General features: G+C 37.3%; 1 protein-coding gene across 3 annotated transcripts in view; it reads right to left on the minus strand.

The window, feature by feature from the left end:
* The window catches only part of LOC122445234 (U2 snRNP associated SURP domain containing), a 46194-nt gene extending 29041 nt beyond the window's left edge, over positions 1-17153 (minus strand). For all 3 annotated transcript variants that reach the window (XM_043474182.1, XM_043474183.1, XM_043474181.1), the window contains exons 1-6: positions 16966-17153; positions 7980-8024; positions 6533-6664; positions 4410-4508; positions 2278-2392; positions 1562-1695 (exon numbers count right to left, since the gene is read on the minus strand). In XM_043474182.1, the coding sequence (XP_043330117.1) occupies positions 1562-1695; positions 2278-2392; positions 4410-4508; positions 6533-6664; positions 7980-8024; positions 16966-17010 (570 nt within the window). In that variant the 5' untranslated portion in view covers positions 17011-17153. The remainder of the gene's footprint in view (positions 1-1561; positions 1696-2277; positions 2393-4409; positions 4509-6532; positions 6665-7979; positions 8025-16965) is intronic.
* Between the last annotated feature and the right edge of the window lie 2014 nt (positions 17154-19167).

Genomic DNA, 19167 nt, shown 5'->3' on the forward strand with positions numbered 1-19167 from the left:
TCCTTAATTCAGTGAGGAAGAACAGTCTTTTTAACAAAGGGAGGTAGGTAAACTGAATATACAAACATAAAAAAGAATGAAATTGGACCTCTACCTCATTCCATATACAAAAATTAACTCAAATGATTCATGGATCTCAATATAAGAACCAAAACTATAAAACTCTTAGGAAAACATAGTGAATCATCATGAGCCTGAATTAGGCAACAGCTTCTTAGATATGATACCAAGAAAAACAAAAGAAAACAACTGATATATTGAACATCACCAAAATTATAAGCTTTTGTTCTTCAAAAGACACGATCAAAAAAGGACAAAAGAAAACCCAAAGGAAGAAAGCAACATAGTTGGTAAGAGACCTGATTCCAAAAGCTGTAAAAATCTTAGAACTCAAAAATAAAAAGACAACTCAATTAAAAATGTGCCAAGAATCTGAAAAGACACTTCGCTAAAGAAGACTACAAATGGATAAGAAATAAAAAGATACTCAACATCACTAAGCAAGTGCAAATCAAATTGTAATTAGGTACAACTTCGCATCGACTAAAATAAATTTTAGCAAGTGGTGATACAATTTCACTAGGAATATATATTAAGAGAAAAAACATATATGTCCACAGAAGACTATACATGAATCTTTTCAGAAGTATACTCATAATAGCCAAAAAGTGGAAACAACCCAAATGTCCATCGAGATGGATAAACAATACACAGCATTATCCATAAAACGGAATACTATTCAACCAAAAGGAGGAATAATGTACTGATGGTGGTTGCCAAACTAAGGCTGGGGATAACTAGAAGTATAAAGTTTCCTTCAGGGACAATAAAAATGTTTTGAAATTAGAGATTAGTGATTGTTGTACAACTGTCAACATACTTTAAAAAACACTTTATACTTCTAAAGGGTCAATTTTATGGTATGTGAATTAAATAAAACTGTTTTTTAATTGTTTTCAGAGTCAGATAGGAAAAACCAGTTTTACTATTCAGTATAACCACATTTTCTCATCAAATCTGGCTCCAAATGATAAGACCACATCTACCTACCATCCTCCAGGAAAAATTTCACTCTCAAAAAATAAAAGATTTTCTAACACCAAGAATATATAAAGGAAAATGTCACTAGTTCTGATGGTAATTATCAGATTACTTGGAACATTACCAAACATGTTCCAAGCAACAGACACATTGTTGGAGTACATAGTCTTCCAAATAATTGATATCACACATGCTGATGTATTTAAATACCCAAGTTCAGGACTGCTTAAAAAGACAATCCCATTATTTCACATTTATACCTAAAATATAGTTAAGTTTTAACTTACAATATACTATGAGTAACAGCAAAGGTTAACTGCTCAATGAACATATAGAGTGTCATCTGTGTGTCCCAATTTGTTATCGCTCGTCTAGGAAGATTAAGCATCAAAACTCAGTATCTATTCCCAAAAGCATTAAAAACAAGAAACCAAAGTCCTGCTTACAGTGGAAGCACAGAAAACACTATTGGCAGCGTCATCCCTGAACCTAAATGGTCACTTACTTAAGTACGACTTACAGGTTTTTTGGTTTCTATCACAAGAAGAGATGGTGGTCTTTCGTTGGATGACTGATTTGGGGGATTTTTTTGATCTGCAAATCTTGAAGACGGCTTATAGATTTTACCTCTTTTTTCATCTGTTTCATGTTCTTCTGAAATTTAAAATACTAAGTTTCAAAACTAATTTCACATTACATGGATTTTCTTCCCCCACTATTTTTATTGAAAATAAAAATTAGTAAATGCTGTTTAGTACTAAGACAGATGACCTGTGACTAAATATGATCATTCAAATACTATTACCTTATTCTCAAAAATACTAGTTTAATCATTTTATAGTAAAACTATAAAATCTATAAAATGGTACAGCTACTCTGGAAAAGAGTATGGTAGTTTCTCAAAAGGTTAAACAAACAGTTACCATATGACCAGAAATTCCACTCCTAGGACTATAAAGCAGAACTATAAAATACATTTTTTCATATGTTTACATGTTTCATATGTTTTCTGCCCTCTTGAAACTTGAAAGGTACTATACATTTAAAAAACTTCCCTGGCTCGTTCCTCGTTAATCCTCATTTGGCCATTTATTTTACTAATAAGCAGCACCACTAGAGGGTGCTGATAGAAAGGAAAATGAAACTGAAAAGCAACCAAACTTTTTTCATCATTACCTACAGACATTCAACCAAGACTACTTCGGTTTGCTCAAGGACTGTAACATTCACACTAACCTTTTGCTGCATTAACAACACCTCCGCGCACAAACGTTTTCACTTTATTACCATCACTTCCTTCAAAAGCAGCAAGAAATTCCTCATAAATCTCAGCAGCTGCCTTTTCATCCTCCTAAATACACATGAAAATATTAACATCACTTGATAGAAAAATTATTGTACGTAGGGTGAAACTCATCAAGGAATAATGTAAACAGAATCTCTCCCTCCAATGGGGAAGGCAGTTAGTAAGCACTCCTACTAGGCAATAATACCTAATCCTTAGTAGATATTAATTAACGTTGAAATTAAGAAGGACTTTGCTCCTCTACTAATAATCTGTGGGACAAAAATAAAGGATACACCAAATAAATTTGTTTAGAGACAACTCAAGGGTGCAACTGTATGACAACTGACTACAAACACTATTCTATTAATGTTTATGACAATTCTAAGGCACAACAATTTAATTGTGACTGTAAACATTTCTTTCACAAACCAACAAAGACATAAGTAATTAGAAGTTTGAAAAAGCTTCAAGCAGTTTGCATTAAATATCTCCAGACAGTTTGCATTAAAGAAAAAACCTTCAGTGGAACCCTGACAATGTAACTATTCTAAATGTCCCTAAAACATGTATGACTTGAAGGTCAAGTAGAGCAGAACAGAAAATATAGAAATAAATCCAACAGTATGTGAAAATTTTGTGTTGTTGTTGTTTAGTCGCTAAGTCACGTCCAACTCCTGTGACCACATAGGCTGTAGCCCACCAGAGCCCTCCTCTGTCCATGCAATTTTCCAGGCTAAGAATACTGGAGTGGGTTGCCATTTCCTTCTCTAGGGGATCTTCCCGACCCAGGGACTGAACCCGCGTCTCAGGCATTGCAGGCGGATTCTTTACCACTGAGGAACCAGGGAAGCCCACGTAGAAATTCAGTATTCAACAACTTGATAGCTATTTAAAAGAAATAATAAAAATGAACCAATTCTTCACATCATACTCTACGAGAAATTGCAATAAGATTTAATTTTTAAAAATGTAGGTATGAGAAAAAAATGAAGGAATTCCTTTTAAGCTTGGAATAAAAAAACAGAACTGAAAAACCAGAAATCAGAAGACTGGTAGTAAATCTGCCCATGACAAAAAATAGTTTCTGCATGGAAAAAAAACACCAGAAGCAAAATAAAAAGGCAATCCACAAACTGAGGAAAAAGCACTGTACCTTGTGTCACACCCAAGTGTTAAAATAAACTTAAACAGGAATTTCTAAAAACAGATATCCTTCTAAGAGAAAAACTGGTTTAGATATAAGCAGACAGTGCACAAAAATAAACACAAGAAAAGTTGTTCAATCTTACTTATAAGAGAAATGCAAATTTAAAACTACTTTGAGATTCCATTTTTCACCTACCAGATTGGCAAAACACCTTTAAAAAATCCTGTTGGCAAAGCTATTGGGAAACAACCTCTCAAACATTGCTTATAGGGATGCAAGATGGACCTGCCCATATAGACAGCGATTTAACACCATTTAGCATAACTATAATTATACATGTACCATTCAATGCAGTAATCTCACTTACAGGAATATATCCTAAAAGTATACTAGGAGTAAACCCAAATGCAAAACACTACCCTGACTGCACTACTGGAAACAACAAAAGACCAAAACATTAATTCCCTCAATAGGGATTCCAGCGAATGTAGAATTTTAGTAAATAACTATCGCATATCTATATAGCTTCAAAAAAGAACAAGCAACGCTTCAATATACTTGCAGTGATCTCTGAGAGACAATGTTAAGTGAAAAAAGCAAAGTGAAGGAAAGGGTACTGTATTAAGCAAAATACTGTTCATCTAAAAAAAAAAGCAGCCACAACATACATTTATACACACTTGCTTACACAAGAAGAATAGAGCAGAAAATAATCAAAACTGTCACACAGGAGAGGAAATGATGGAGGGGAAAGGCATAAAGCTGGACTTCACTGAATATATCCTGTGTTATAGACTTAACCTGGGGTAGGAGCTGAGAATACCCTGGAAATCAAGAATCTTTGAAAAACATTTCTCTACTGTCCATACACTTAAAGCCTCCTTAGATACATTTGATTGACAAAGATAACTAAAAATACATTCTAAGCATTACCTTCTTCTTTAATTCTTCTTGCTCCTTCTTACTCAAAGTTCGCTTAGCTGTACTCATTTTTCCAATACTGAATGCTTTAAGTTTGTTTTCTAGAAGAGGCTGTGAAAAGGTAAAAAGCATACACCTTTACATACACATTCACAATGTTACCTATAAGTCTTCTAACTCAATGTTATCTATAACCTGGAGGTTATTAACAAGTTAATTGAGTTAGTAACATACAAAAGTCATTTTTAAATAAAAATAAAACACAAAGAGACACTAAGGCTTACAACACATTCAACCTACTTGTTGGCAAGAAGAATAAAAGCACTTGAGGAGGGAAAGTAGAAATGTTTCTGGGTAAAATAAGCAGTGATAGAAAACAGACTTTCAAATACAGAAGAAGAGCATGTATTTCCACGTTTGAAAAGCAGGAATTATTACCATCTACAACTCCCAATTCCGGTGCAAAAATCACATCACTTCCTTTTATAACTCAGCAAATTACTCCATTCTTCATCAATAAAAATGATATTTATGAACATAATTTCATTTTCATTGCTGGGAAAATACCACATACCATGTTCTAGGTTTCAGTAAGTATGCAGTTACCAATTAATTTTGAATGAGAAACAGAAATTTTAACGAAGTCTTCATTTATGTAAGTTAGAAGCAATTTCCTTCTGAAATATGGTGTGAATAAACTGTAGACTCTTAATTAATCTGTCATTCATTTGAATGCTAATTTTGATTCATAAAGTTTTCTTTTGATTCATAAAATTTTAAAAGAGAGGAATGTTTATTAAATACAGCCTAAATATTAACCTACAATTGAAATCTGAATATTCCTCTTTCATCTACCAAAATGAGACTTACTTATAAGACTATCAGTCCCCTGGTTACTAAACAGGCTTGCTCTTGGTGAGACACATAATGGAAAGGTAATACTGCAATACCTTAAAGTTACACTTAAATCCCTCTGAAAAGATAAAAGCAGTTCTTAACTCAAAAGTCACTACTGGTTTCATGAACAGATTTCAAAGTTAATTTCTTTCCAAAATAGACAGGAAAATGTTTGGCCATCATTCAGCACCTTTGGTTTCAACTTCTTTGGTTTAAACAAATGGTAAAATTACACATAAATTCAATGAAAAACAAATTTTTACAAAACAAAATTTTTGTCCTCAATTTTATTTATATCTTAGGAGCTAAATTTAGACACCTAAGAAAGAAATGGTTAAGGAAATCATGGACTATTTACTCAAAAAATATAATGATTCATTAAAAAGTCTGCTTACAGAATTTTTCCTAGAAATAAAAAAAATTAGACCTGAGAGTCTTTTAAAATGTGTTCCTATAAAATAGACCTCAATGAAGTAAATATATATTTATGCTTACAAATACTAAACAAGAAAAATAAAGTGTTATCAATGTCAACACTGGCTGGTAATAACTGTTTTATTATATTTTCCAAATTTAACCATGACAAGAAAACATTATTTGAAATTTTAAAAAGACTAAAAGAGTACAAGAGTATTTTGCAGATACATGCAATATATCTCCTCTGGGTGCCTGGGTGGCCCTGGGCCCTGCACTGACCAGCAGAGTGAATAGCACCTGCTCCTGTTTGCTTCCCAGGGTGAGATTACACATAAGCTCCCTGAGGACAAGTGTGTTTTGGGAATTCCCTGGAGGTTCAGTGGTTAGGATACTGTGCTTCTACTGCAGGGGGCGGAGGTTTGATCCCTGATCAGGGAACTAAGATCCTGGATGCCACACGACATAGCCAAAAAGGGAAAAGTGTTTTAAATATTTGTGTATTTCCAGTGACTGGCCTCTGGCACTTGGTTCAGTAAAGGTTTGGCCTGAGGGGCAAATAATAAACCGAATAGCCTTTTTACATACAATCACTCCTTGGCTTTTTTAAATAAAATTTTTAAATGAAACATTATCTTACACATGACTTAAAAAACATTCCCTTAGATCAGTTTATTTACTGTTAACCCAAAGAGAATAATGAATGCTATTTTCAAATAGTACAAAATGAAACAAATACAAAACCAAGACACTTTAACTACCAAATTCAATTAAGGACACATCCAAATCATTAATTATCCTTTCTAACCTTTATCAATACTTACCCTTGAGATATTCTGATGAGGAGAATCTGAAACATTTTCACGGGCACTCTCATTCCTATAATTATGTTTTCTTGGGCTCTTAGGTCGAGTCCGACTTGGCATATCACTATCTGAGGGTCCAGATGCATCCATCTTCAAGAAAAGGAAAATAAGTTCTTAAGAATCAAACAAGTCGTACTGAAACTAGAAACCACCCAAACATTCCAATACAGACAAACTTCATTATATACTATCAAAATATATCACTACTGACCCCTTAATCTCATCCCTTAATACTATAACTGATTTCATCAGAAAAGTTCTTAAATAAAGAAAGTTTTCAATAACTCTAATTTGGACTTGAAAGTTCAAATTTTATTATCACTAAACAGATTGCTGTCTTCTTTGAAGGAACAGGTACCTTTCTTTCACTTTAAAGAAAATGTCCACCAAACACCCAAGTCTGATTAACCAGCTTGTGAATCAGTTGTACCTTCAGGTAAAAATAGCACTCAATGAGAAATGGAACCAGTTTTATTTCACAACTTAATCCCACAAGCACTTTTCCTTAAGACAAATACCACATTTTGGCAGGTAGAAGTGCCTCTCATTTCATCACTCAGAACCCGTACATAAGGACAAGATTTAATATTAATCATTTTTACTGTCTAATCAAGAGAGTTCTTAAGTGAAACTAGCTTATTTTTACTGTGCCCAGTGGAGAAGAATATGACAACTACCAGAACATTTTGGTGACACTGCCTTGATTTGTGCTGAGGTGCCAACAGTTTACCCATCAACTGCTTTTATATCATTAGTCCAAGTGTCAACACAGTGAAGGCAAATGATGTCTTAGTATTATTACAAAAGAATTCTGATTTCAGACTCCCTGAAAAATTCTCAGTGACCACACTCTTATAGCACTGAAGACCACACTTCTATAGCACTGCTATAATAACAAATGGTAATGTTCAAATATTATTCAAAATGTCAAAAAGCTTTAAACCAAACATCTAGGCCCACCAACAAAGAAACCAGCTTAATAATTATACCTCCCGCATGCAACGTTAAGATGTCATTAGAAAGACTAGAGTTACAGCCGTTGACATGCAGGGATTTCCAAAAGGTGTACTGTGCAGTGTGAAAAGAACTGTGTATAAACGCAAAACTTGTTTAAGAGATATTTAAACACACACACGTATATATGCACAAAATTTTACAAGCACAATAAAAAAAGGAAATATACATATTTTGTTTCTAATATGGTTTAAAGGGCCAACTTATGTGAATAATAGAACAGAAAAAAGAACACAAAACATCTAGCAAAAAAGGTTAAAGAAAATAGGCACATACAATGCAATCATATTTATTTATCAAGTAAAATCATAAGGGATATATCAAGTAGGGATCTACACAATAAGAAATTAAATTTTAAGGAAAAAAGACAAAGACTGGCTCTTATACTCACATGGACATCTGAAGATCCAGATGAATGAACATCTGATGATCTGGTCTGTAAGTATTAAAAATAAAAATCAACATTTAAATAATCAGAAAAAGTATCATGCTAACAAAGTATTTTTCATGTTATACAGACTTATTAATCTTTCCAAATTAAGAGCAATTTTTTCTCAGCTCATAAAATCAAACAAAGGCAATATGACTTACAGAAAAAAAAATTGTGATCCAAAATAAATGGGCCAGTCAAGTTCAGTCTTCAAATAATAGTGCTTTTTAATAAGGCCAACTGTTAAAATTTCATCTTTTAAGTTGATCTACAATTTCAGACTACACATAGTGTATAACAAATTTGATTTTTCACTATGCATCTAAGGATGAAAAAGCCAAACTATAAAACTAAATAATGTGAGATATCTTTCTGAAATTTTTACTTGGAGGCCCAGAATTTAACTGTCACTGAGTCATTTTTATTTTTCAAGGTATTGCGTAGTAAGATTTTACTCACTTTACATATATTTAAGTATTCAAAGTGAAATCAAGAAACTTGAGATCACAATTATCTCACTTGAGCACTCGATTTCAAAAACAAGGCACAACACATTGATTTTTAAGAGAACTGAAGATTTGTATGATGCAGAAAAGAGCAAACAAGATTCCTATGGGTCCACACAGTACTTTTTTACACACATATCTTGTAGTAACATAAGGCTCCGAACAGCTGATCAGATTTTCATACTGAATCAATTTCCTCCTCCACTGTACTGGACTGAGGCACAACCAGCCCAAGACAACCAAGCACTGAGCCACTTCCCATCTCCATTCTTTCTACCCACCTTTTTTTTGGTCCCCAACTTTTATTGTGTCTCTCCTATTTCACTTCCTTCTCCCTGCTAACCTATCCTAAAAGGCAAGATATATGGGAGGAATTTTTTTTATATTTAAATTTAACCCTGCGAAACATACTTTGAATCACAGTTTGAAATGTGCCTATTTGCAGACACTTAAAAATCCAAGAATAAATAACTCCTCTTAAAAAAGAAAAAAATTCAGTCAAGAGACTGAATTGAACAGGAAAAAACATCCAGTTGCTCTTTGTTAACCCGCTAGGTAGCAAAAAATAACACCCTAGTCATAATAGCAAGAAAAAACATAAAACACCTGGAAACCAACTAAAGAAATAACTCACTATTAAGACAAAGTCAACTATACTTAAATTTATTTTTGTATTTAATGCAATTTCATTCCATAGCTCAAAATCCTAAAGTGAAGTCTCTGCAAGGGGACAAGGGGATTGCCAAAAATAATTCTGAAGTTTGTCCAGAAGAATACACATGAAAGAGCAGCTACGAAAGTGCTGACCTTTGTTCTTGTGCCGCCACATCCAAACCATCATTTCTAGGACTTAAACATAATAGCACAGCATAGGACAACGCATCAGCTGGTTAACCCAAGATGGCACTGGACAATATTGACTGCAACCCAAACATTTTCCACTGATAAGCAGCTGCAGTTACAGAGCACTCAGAATAAAACTTTTTTAGGCTTGAGGAGAGTTAAAGAGATGCAGAGTAGTGAAAGGAATAACTAACTTCTTGAGCTAATGGTGCAGGTAAACAGTAAATGTAACACTACTTTTGAAGCCATGTCTCTGCCTCTACTTAACCTGGAATGGTACTATATTATTCGTCTTGGGTCTGGGTTTTATGTCTTTGCTGAAGAACACCAAATTAGTGATGTTTAATGAACTTCCGCAGTGCACAGCACAATTCCTCATCCAAGTGAAAAAGACCCAAAAGCAAGAAAGAAAAGGGGAAAATAAGGGAGGTTTGAGGCAATAAAGAAGCAGACACAAGAAAAATTTATCTTAAGATAGAGAAAGCAGACATGTAATACAAATGTGGGGAAGGACAGCAAAAAAAATTTAAAAAAAAAAATCATTCTGAAGGCTGCTGAGGAGAGAGATGAAACCAACTAAAATAAAACTTTTTTCTGACTGCTCCTACCTTTACTTCAATTGAAAAACCCCCACACCTGAGTTTTTCAAATTACCAAGCTACCTACAGAAACACTGCTCCGGTATTTCCACTCTGCCTGATCTGTTCTCCTATCCCATTTGTCTCCTTCCTGCTCATACCCTCTGAAGCATCAACTCACATCTCTGCAAGCTGAACAATCACTCCCAAAGGAAGTATATCAACACTTCTATTGTACCGAAATGAACCCCGATTTCTTATTTTCAACCTTGGTGCTTCTCCTGGGTTCCAATATGTTCTTAAACAACTTCCTGGACATCTTCACCTGAATGTCTCCAAGTTCCTCAAATCCAGTATGTATAAAATTCCTCCCAAACCAGCTTCTCCTCTTGACCTTATTTCTGTCACTGAATGCTAATTCTCAGTCATAATCTGGAAGTAATAACATGTTAAGAGCAGATTCTGGAATCAGACTTCCTGTTTTTAGCACTTACCAGCAGCTTTGAAACCTCAGTTCTTTCATCTATAAAGCTGACTGTGGTGTTGTGAAGGACAAAGACAGGTGAAGCATTAAGAACAGCACTGGGCCCATAAAAGCGAGCGTTAGCCAGCAGCATTATACTAGGGTCATCCTCGACTCCTTCCTGATCCCCCATAATAAACTGAGTCACATTCTGTTTATCCCACCTCTACTAAAACTCTTCTCCAGGACCCTTTTTTCTAAAGATACTACTATGGTTCAGATCTTCCCTTTATTCAACCCATTTACTGGCAACCACTTACTGGTACTGTGTCATGCATTAGAAATATAAAGTAAAATAAGACATAGCTCTTGCCCTTAGGAGCTAATAAAACAGATGAGTAAAACAGTGTGGCTACACTACAAGAGCATAGAGGACAAGCGAATCTCAGTGGGAGTGGAGACGTTAGAAAAGCTTCCCAGAGAGTATCTGAGGTGAGATTTTTGGAGCAATTTTAACATTTATCAACAGCACTGCAAAAATCTATATTCTCCTCACTCCCAAATTCTTCTTAAACTGTCTCCAGTATAGTTTTCCTAAAGGTCTTTCTTGTCTTGAATTTTCCATGACTCTCTTATTCCATAGGTTTCAAAGCCTCCACAATTTAGCTCAAACTAACCTTTCCATCTCAGAAACTTTTATTTCCTATGCAAGAGCCTAATAAATTGGCTAAATGAGACCATTTAGCAATCCATTTCCAAGTGATTTTTATTTTCTTTACTTCACCCATCTCTTTTGATACCTGTGTCTACCCTTCAAAACTCTGCTCATTGTTCTAAACACTCAATTAAATGCCTCCATTCCTGAAGCCTCCCTCAACCCCACCCTCCATTCAGCTGTCATTTCTTTCTCTAAACTTTTAGATGCTTTGGATGGCTCTGCCTTGAACTATTATACATTGACTCTCTTCCACTAGACACCATGCTCCCCAAAACTGAACTGTCATCTTATTTAATGTTTTAGTCCTCAGACTTAAACACAAGATCTGCCAAGTGACACAGTCCCAATACACTTGCTGATTCAACTGGTTGGAACAAGTACCTACGCAACAAAATTACATTCCATACTATCAATATATACGAAGCTGCCCAAGAAGGAGCAGCTACCTAGCTGAATACCACGCAACAAAATTACATTCCATACTATCAATATATACGAAGCTGTCCACTCACCAACAAGGAGCAGCTACCTAGCTGAATACCACTCTCACTCTCCAAAGTGAATACCACTTTGGTGGACAAACCAAAGTCCACCTCTCAAAAAAACTTCATAAACTCACTGAGACAAGCACTATTTAATAATGTTAAATAACAAGCCTGAAACTATCCTTAAAATTACATCCAAAATACACAAAAAGTTTTAAGTACACTATGAATGATCTGCCTTTAATCTAAAATGAGGAAAAATCTAGTGAAAAAACACTGACTGCTCAAGGAAGAGACATCTAACAGTACCAAACAGCCTCAAGTGCTATTGGCAAATGCATCTTCCTTTAAAAAAAAAAAAATTATTTCCGCAAAATATCCAGCAAGTGGCTGATACACAATAAGCTGTTAAAGCTACTTAGTATAAGAGGCAAATTATTTACAATATTAGTATTTTTGAGTTTAATATCCTGTAGGAAGTTTTTTGCTTGTTTCTCCAAAAATGATGCTCTTTATAAAAAGGAATAGAGAGGCAGAAGTCTTCAACTTGCATGGCAAACGAACGTTTTTGTTGATTTATTTTCCAGGAAAAACAAAGCTTCAGGAATAAAAAAATCAGTTCAATCCAATAAGACAGACATTTTAAAAACATGTCTCAGTAGTCATATTCAAGAACCAACACTACAAATACTAAAATTTCTAAAAAGCACCAATCAAGAAAACAAAAGCTCCTAATTCCTCTCTCCACCTCAAAACAGCCTTCCACATAGAAAACTGATCACCTTATATTTTAAGATAAGATGTTTATCTCACAGTTTCAATCATATCATAATGAAGACTCAGTTTAAAACTGGCAAACAACAGAGGCTAATTTCTCAAGGTTTGTATTTTGTTTGAAGTTTTTGGTCATATTTAATTGTTATATATCTTTAGCTGCCACCAAAAAAAGTACACAGGCAATAATACATACCTAATGATCACAAGCTATGAATGGATCTTCATCATGTATTATTTCATGCAAGTGAAATATTTTCACTAATCAGCAATCAACATACTGATAGTTCCCACACCAATTTAGAACTGAGCATCCAAGGAAGCCAGCAGCATTTTATACCTTGCTCATTTACCTCTCTAACCCAAGCTTTGACAATATGAGAAAAAAACAAAGCACTGTAAGAGTAAAGTAATAGGGCGCACAACTCCACTATACTTGCAGAATCACCAGCACAGCAGATGCAGAGGGAATGAGGATATCACATTCTCTTCACATCCCCATTGTGCCAAGCAAACCACTCTTAAAATCAAAATTTTTATGAACTGATTCATAAAAGGAAATATGCGTAATATTTTTCTAAGCAAACAATTATAGACGCTTTGTCTCTCCTCCCAAAATCAAAGCTACAACATGGCACCAAGACCCCACTCCCCCAAAGCACTATTTTAGTCTGGTGACACAGGAATAAATGCACAGGAAATTCTTAGCTAATTCCTAAAACCTTTGCCAGGCTTTAAAATGTAAATACAGTAAAATTCCACAGAAAACAAAGGACATGTCTTCATTAGGACAACTACACACAAAGGTTAAAACATTTGACTATACACCCTTAATGGAATTTTTAAAGCTAAAAGAAACTGCGCTGCTGCTGCTCAGTTGCTCAATCGCATCCAACTGTGCGACCTTATGGACTGTAGCCCACCAGACTCCTCAGTCCATGGGATTCTCCAGGCAAAAATACTGGAGGGGACTGCCATTTCCTCCTCCAGGGGATCTTTTCAACCCAGGGATCAAACCTGCATCTCTTGTGTCTCCTGCATTGGCAGGAGGATTCTTTACCACCAGCTCCACCTGGGAAGTCCAAAAGAAACTGTAGAGAATATCTAATTTAATCTCTTTATTTTGTAATTAAGACAGGTCAAATAATTTTGTCACTGTCAATAGCAAAAATTCCTGTCACACATTTTTAAAATTTATTTTACTGAGGTATAACTGACATACAACACTGCATTTCAGGTTTACAACATGATTCATTATTTGTATGTTGTTGTTTAGTTGCTATAAGTCATGTTCAACTCTTTTTGACCTCCTCTGTCCATGAGATTCTCCAGGAAATAATACTGGAGTGGGTTGCCATTTCCTCCTCCAGGGGATCTTCCCGACGCAGGGACTGAACCCAAGTCTCCCGCATTGGCAGGTGGATTCTTTACCACTGAGCTACCAGGGAAGCCTCAGTATTTGTATACACTGCAAAAAGGTCACCACAGTTAAGTCTAGTTAATAGCCATTATCAAACACAGTTACAAGAGTTTTTTTTTCCTTCCTGTGATGAGAACTTTTAAGATCTACTCTGTCAGCAGCTTTTAACTTAATACTTAAAACTGTTAACTATGGGCTTCCCCGGTGGTTCGGTGGTAAAGAATCCTCCTGCCAATACAGGAGATGCAAGAGATCAGGGTTCATTCAATCCCTGGGTGGGGAAGATCTCCCGGAGGAGGGCATGGCAACCCCCTGCAGTATTCTTGCCTGGAGAATCCCACAGACAGAGGTGCCTGGTGGGCTACAGTCCATGGGGTCGCACAGAGACAGAACTGAGATAGCATGCACACGGTGTTAACTACAGTTGCCATGCTGTACATTACATCTTCCTGTATATTTTTAAATTAGCATTTTTCTCAGAGTCTAGAAATATGATTGACAAGCCCATATCAACAGGAGTTTATGACCAAAGAATGAACATGAAACTGAAAAATCTGTCCACTCCATCTGTACGGTAGAATAGGTCACTCATCTGCACTCTCCAGAGGAAGGGAAATCAAACCAGAGATCAAAGGCTAGAAATCCCAAATACTGCAATATTAAACCAAAATGATCTTATGCTCTCTCCAATAAATTCTAGACCTGAGTTAGAAATAAAAAGCAGCATTATGATAACTGATGACAGATTCTAAATCTCAGGTTTAGAATTTATCCTGACATTTTGAAAAGTAAGTACTTTTTGTTTCCTCTAAGAACAAAAGGGGAGAGGAAAGTAAGTTTTTTAATGTACGTTATAGATATTCACTTATTTAATTCTTACATCCATCCTGTAGAAATGAGATTACATCCATATTACAAACAAGGAAATTTAAGGCTGAAAAAGTTAAGCAATCTGCCTTGATAGCACAGAAGATTTATTATCAAGTCAGGATTTGAATCCAATTATCTTGTTAGCAAAATTCATAATCTCTCTACTACAACATGCACCCTCCATATTAATGGAGCAAATCACGTCAAGTCCTGAGATATTTTAATGACATCGGTAGAAAATCTCTTAACAGCATCAACTGATGATAATCTAAAGCAATACAGGGGACTTCCCTGGCATTCCAGTGGTTAAGACTTCACCTTCCAATAATGCAGGGAGTGAGGGTTCCATCCCTGGTCAGGGAGTTAAGATCCCACATGCCTCATGGCCAAAAAAACAAAATACAAAACAAAAACAATATTGTAAACAATTCAATAAAGACTTTTAACATGGTCCACATTAAAAAAAGAGAGAAACTTTAAAAAGCAATATAAACTGAAAAGATTACTGGAAGATCTAACAATTTACTTATAGAGAATAGCCACACACAACCATGAGAAGTATTATTAGAGAAGGAAGCCTGAACATACACATTAAAATGTTTTCAATGTATCCAAAACCTCAAATAGAAGATACTTAAAATATTACTTTGAAAAACAAAAATAACGAAGCTTATGCCGTGAATTTTATGGATGCACTAGCTTTCCTGCCCAGGTGGCGCTAGTGGTAAAGAACCCACCTGCAATGAAGGAGACACAAGGGAGGCGGATTCGATCCCTGTGTCGGTAAGATCCCCTGGAGGAGAAAACGGCAACCCACTCCAGTATTATTTCCTGGAGAAGCCCACAGACAGAGGAGCCTGGCGGGCTACGGTCCATAGGATCGCAGAGAGTCTGAAGCGTCTCAGCACGCACTTAGCTTTTCTAACAGTTCCTTAAGAGTAAGCAGGCCTGGGCTGGTTTTGTCAGAGTCGGCTGAGGAAGTGGGAAATCATGTACTCAACTATTTCCCTCCTCACCAAGGGAAAAGGTATTCGGGAGGCAACAAACAGCCAGAAATAAACGCCGCATGTAAAGTAGCCAAAACTAGCCCTCTACCATAGTTTCTACACAACTGAAGGATCTCTGGAAAATCCATTACCGATAACGAACTAATTAGAAACACCATTCACCAAACGGCATAAAGATTACAATTTAACAGAAACTGAGGAAGCAAGTATGTAACAGGTTGCGTTTCCTAGAACAAACTGAACATCAGACATGCTCCGTCTACTGTAAACGTAACTTCTTAAAAACCTACTTGCAATCATACACACACGTAAGATGTAACAGTCCTTAGAACCTTTAAGTATTATACAACTTCTCGGATCAGCATCAAAAAGCGTAACAACTACTTCGGGCAGGACCTATTACTTTCAATACCGTGTTGGAGATGAGAAATTCAAAGCAAAAAGTAGATTAAAGGACCCGTCCAAGATGGCAACTTAGAATCTGATGCTAATCACAACCTAACTAACGCTAAACTACTTTCACAGCTCAGTAGTTTCCACAATACATGCACACGGTTCCCTGTAAACTCTAAAGCAATTTACTAATCTTAGGTGGCTTCCGAGTCTATGGAAGTTCTCTTTCCAGAAGATGCGGAAGATCCGGAGTCCTGGGAAATGAGCCCTCCAAATATACTTCCTCTTACGTGAGGTAAAACCACGTGTAGAGCGTAGCGTTAACCTTGGCGATGCATCACCGCAAAGGGGAACTCCACTTCCCACCCCGCGTCCCTTCACTATTGGTCCTCCCCTCACAACTGACGGCCCTAAAGATTATTTATTCCCCGGAGGACGTGAGGGAAACCGGGGGAGGCCGGAAGCGTGTGAGATCCAAAACCAAAGAGCCGAGGAAAGGGAGGCAGACACTTAAGCTCGGGGAAGCGATTCCCGCCTCTCCTAGGCTCCGCTGGGCGGCCTGAAGAGAGCAACAAGCTGAAATACCCCGGCGCGTTTTCCGGATTTAAGACTTTAATCTAAATCCCTGATTTCATTCCAGTGCTAAGCTCGGGCCAAAATACTCACGCCACCGGTCCTGGCCCCCCCAGTCTCGAGCCGAATCCAGGCTGGGACTAAGGGGAGACACCAGGCCTCTCAACCTGCGCACCACGGTCCGTCTGCGTCCCGGCCTACCGTCGCGACCAGAACACGGACCCCGACCCCAATCTCCTCCCGCTGGCCAGAAGCGTCTATAGTCCCCAGACGACAGTGATAGAGCCACTGACTTAAGAAGTCCTTTAAGAAATTACCTTTGAACTGGCCTTTTGAGAGCCGCCTGGCGTTTTGTCCGCCATCTTGAGCCTTGCCCCTCCTTCGGCGGCGGCAGCAGCACGGGCGAGTCGAGCACCGAAAGGCTGGATCACAGCGGAGCCCGCCAGAGGCGCCTGCAAGGCTGAATAGTCGACCGCCGACTTGAGGAAATCAAGGAGAGCGGCTCCACGTGACTTCCGGTGTTGAGTATTTCCTGGGCCCGCCCACTGAATATTTGGGGGCGTATCCGTGGCGGGTTTTGTTGTAGGGCCGGAGAATTTAGTGAATCTTTGTACTACCTTTCCGGGCCGGTTGTTACTTCACTGCTTTTCCAGCCCCAAACCTAGATAGGTGCTGGGCGGGGAAGGAAAGACTTCTTAAAGAAGAAATGAATGGTCAGCTGGGGAGGAGCTTTTACTTCAACTCAGAAAATAAATCTGGAGCCGACGGGGAGGTTGAGGGGGCGGGGCTGGGTTTGGCCGGCTCTCCTGGGATTAAGATGGTATCCGTGCTACCTCTGGCGCTCACGCCCTGCTTGGGGAAGGCAAACTTACAGTCTGTTCAAGTTACTTTTAAAGAGAGTCGTGTCCGGAAGCAGAGGAGGGGAGTCTTTGACCCAACCTGAGACTCAGGCAGTGGAGTTTTTGGATAGACTATTCGGGTCAAAACTGGGACTTGCAGAGAGAGGGTGAATGAAAGAAAAATTATAAATAGATTTATAGTTTATAGATGTATAAATTATAAAATATAAAAATTATAAATAGGAAAATTATAATAAAAATTATAATTATAAATATTATTTATAAATAAATATAATATTTAAAATATATTTTAAATAAATATAAATCTAGCATCATGTAAGTTGTCATTTTAAAAGTTACATTTTACGGTTTGATATTGTTTTCGTTTCTAATCACAAATGGAGGGGAGCACCTAAGTTCTTAATAGGATCTGTAGTCCAAGAGGGAAAGCTTGCTTGAGAAGGTAATTCCTGAGCCAAACCAGGCAAGGAAAACTGAAGTGACAGTCCAGGCAGAGGGAGTCGTGGAAATAAAAGTCTGGTGGCGTGAATCAGGACAGCCCTGTTGTGCAGTCACGTTTTCCTAGACCTGGAGAAGTGGATGGGAGCAAGCGAGCCCTGAGGTAACCAGTGTGCTTAGGGAGTTAGAATTCTATTCCAAGGACGAAGAGCATCCTTCAACAGAGTTAAGTAGGGCTGTGATGTGGTCAGATTTTTTTAAAGTTATAAAATATTGTTCTGAGCACTTGGGGAAGAGAGGAAGAAGGGTTCATGCCTTCCTGAATTCATTTATTCAAAATATTTTGGAGCCCCGTATTGTGTGTAAAGGACTTTACTTGTGACTCAGACGGTAAAGAATCTGCCTGCAATGTAGGCGACCCAGGTTGGATCCCTGGGTCAGGAAGATCCCCTGGAGAAGGGAATGGCAACCACTCCAGTATTCTTGCCTGGAGAATTCCGTGGACAGAGGATCCTGGCAGGCTACAGTCCATGGGGTCGCAAAGAGTCGGACATGACTGAGAGACTCACACACACTTACCTATTTATTGTGTGTAAAAGCCTGCACGAAGTGTTCAGAGGCTTACACAGATGACTAAAACATTATCTTCATATAATTTAAGATTTAATGAGGAATAGAGGGGAGAAGGGAACAGCAAAGTGACACTGTAGAATTCAACCGATGCTGCAAGGAAAGATCACTAGCTGTGGGAACTCTTAAAGAATTAATTCTGAAGGTGGGGATGGGGTAAAGAGATGGAGGTTTCAGAAAGAAGGAAGCATTTAAGCCAACTCTGAAGAAGAAGGAGAATTTTGTTTGTTGGATGGTGATGGGGGAGAGAGAGGGGAGGTTGGAGTGGTGGTGATCTGACACATGGAAAGGCTAACAGTCCTGTGTGCCAAGCCCTGAGGAATCAGCAAGCTAGGTAGGGCTCCTCCTGTTCTGTGTGAGCAGGTGGGGGTAGAACAAGTAGTAAACAAATAAGCAAAAAAAAAAAAAAGAAATGGTCAGAAAGTAACAAGTGCGAAATATCTTTTATGTAAGTTTGGCCATCATGGACTATCTTTATATATTTAATTTTTAATTATTATTTTTTTTTTTGGCTGTGCTGGGTCTTCCTTGCAGGGGCTTTTCTCTAGTTCCTGTGCTCAGGTTTCTCATTGCAGTGGCCTCTGTTGCAAA

Source organism: Cervus canadensis, chromosome 7 (genome assembly GCF_019320065.1).
Source record: "Cervus canadensis isolate Bull #8, Minnesota chromosome 7, ASM1932006v1, whole genome shotgun sequence".
Taxonomy (NCBI): Eukaryota; Metazoa; Chordata; class Mammalia; order Artiodactyla; family Cervidae; genus Cervus; species Cervus canadensis.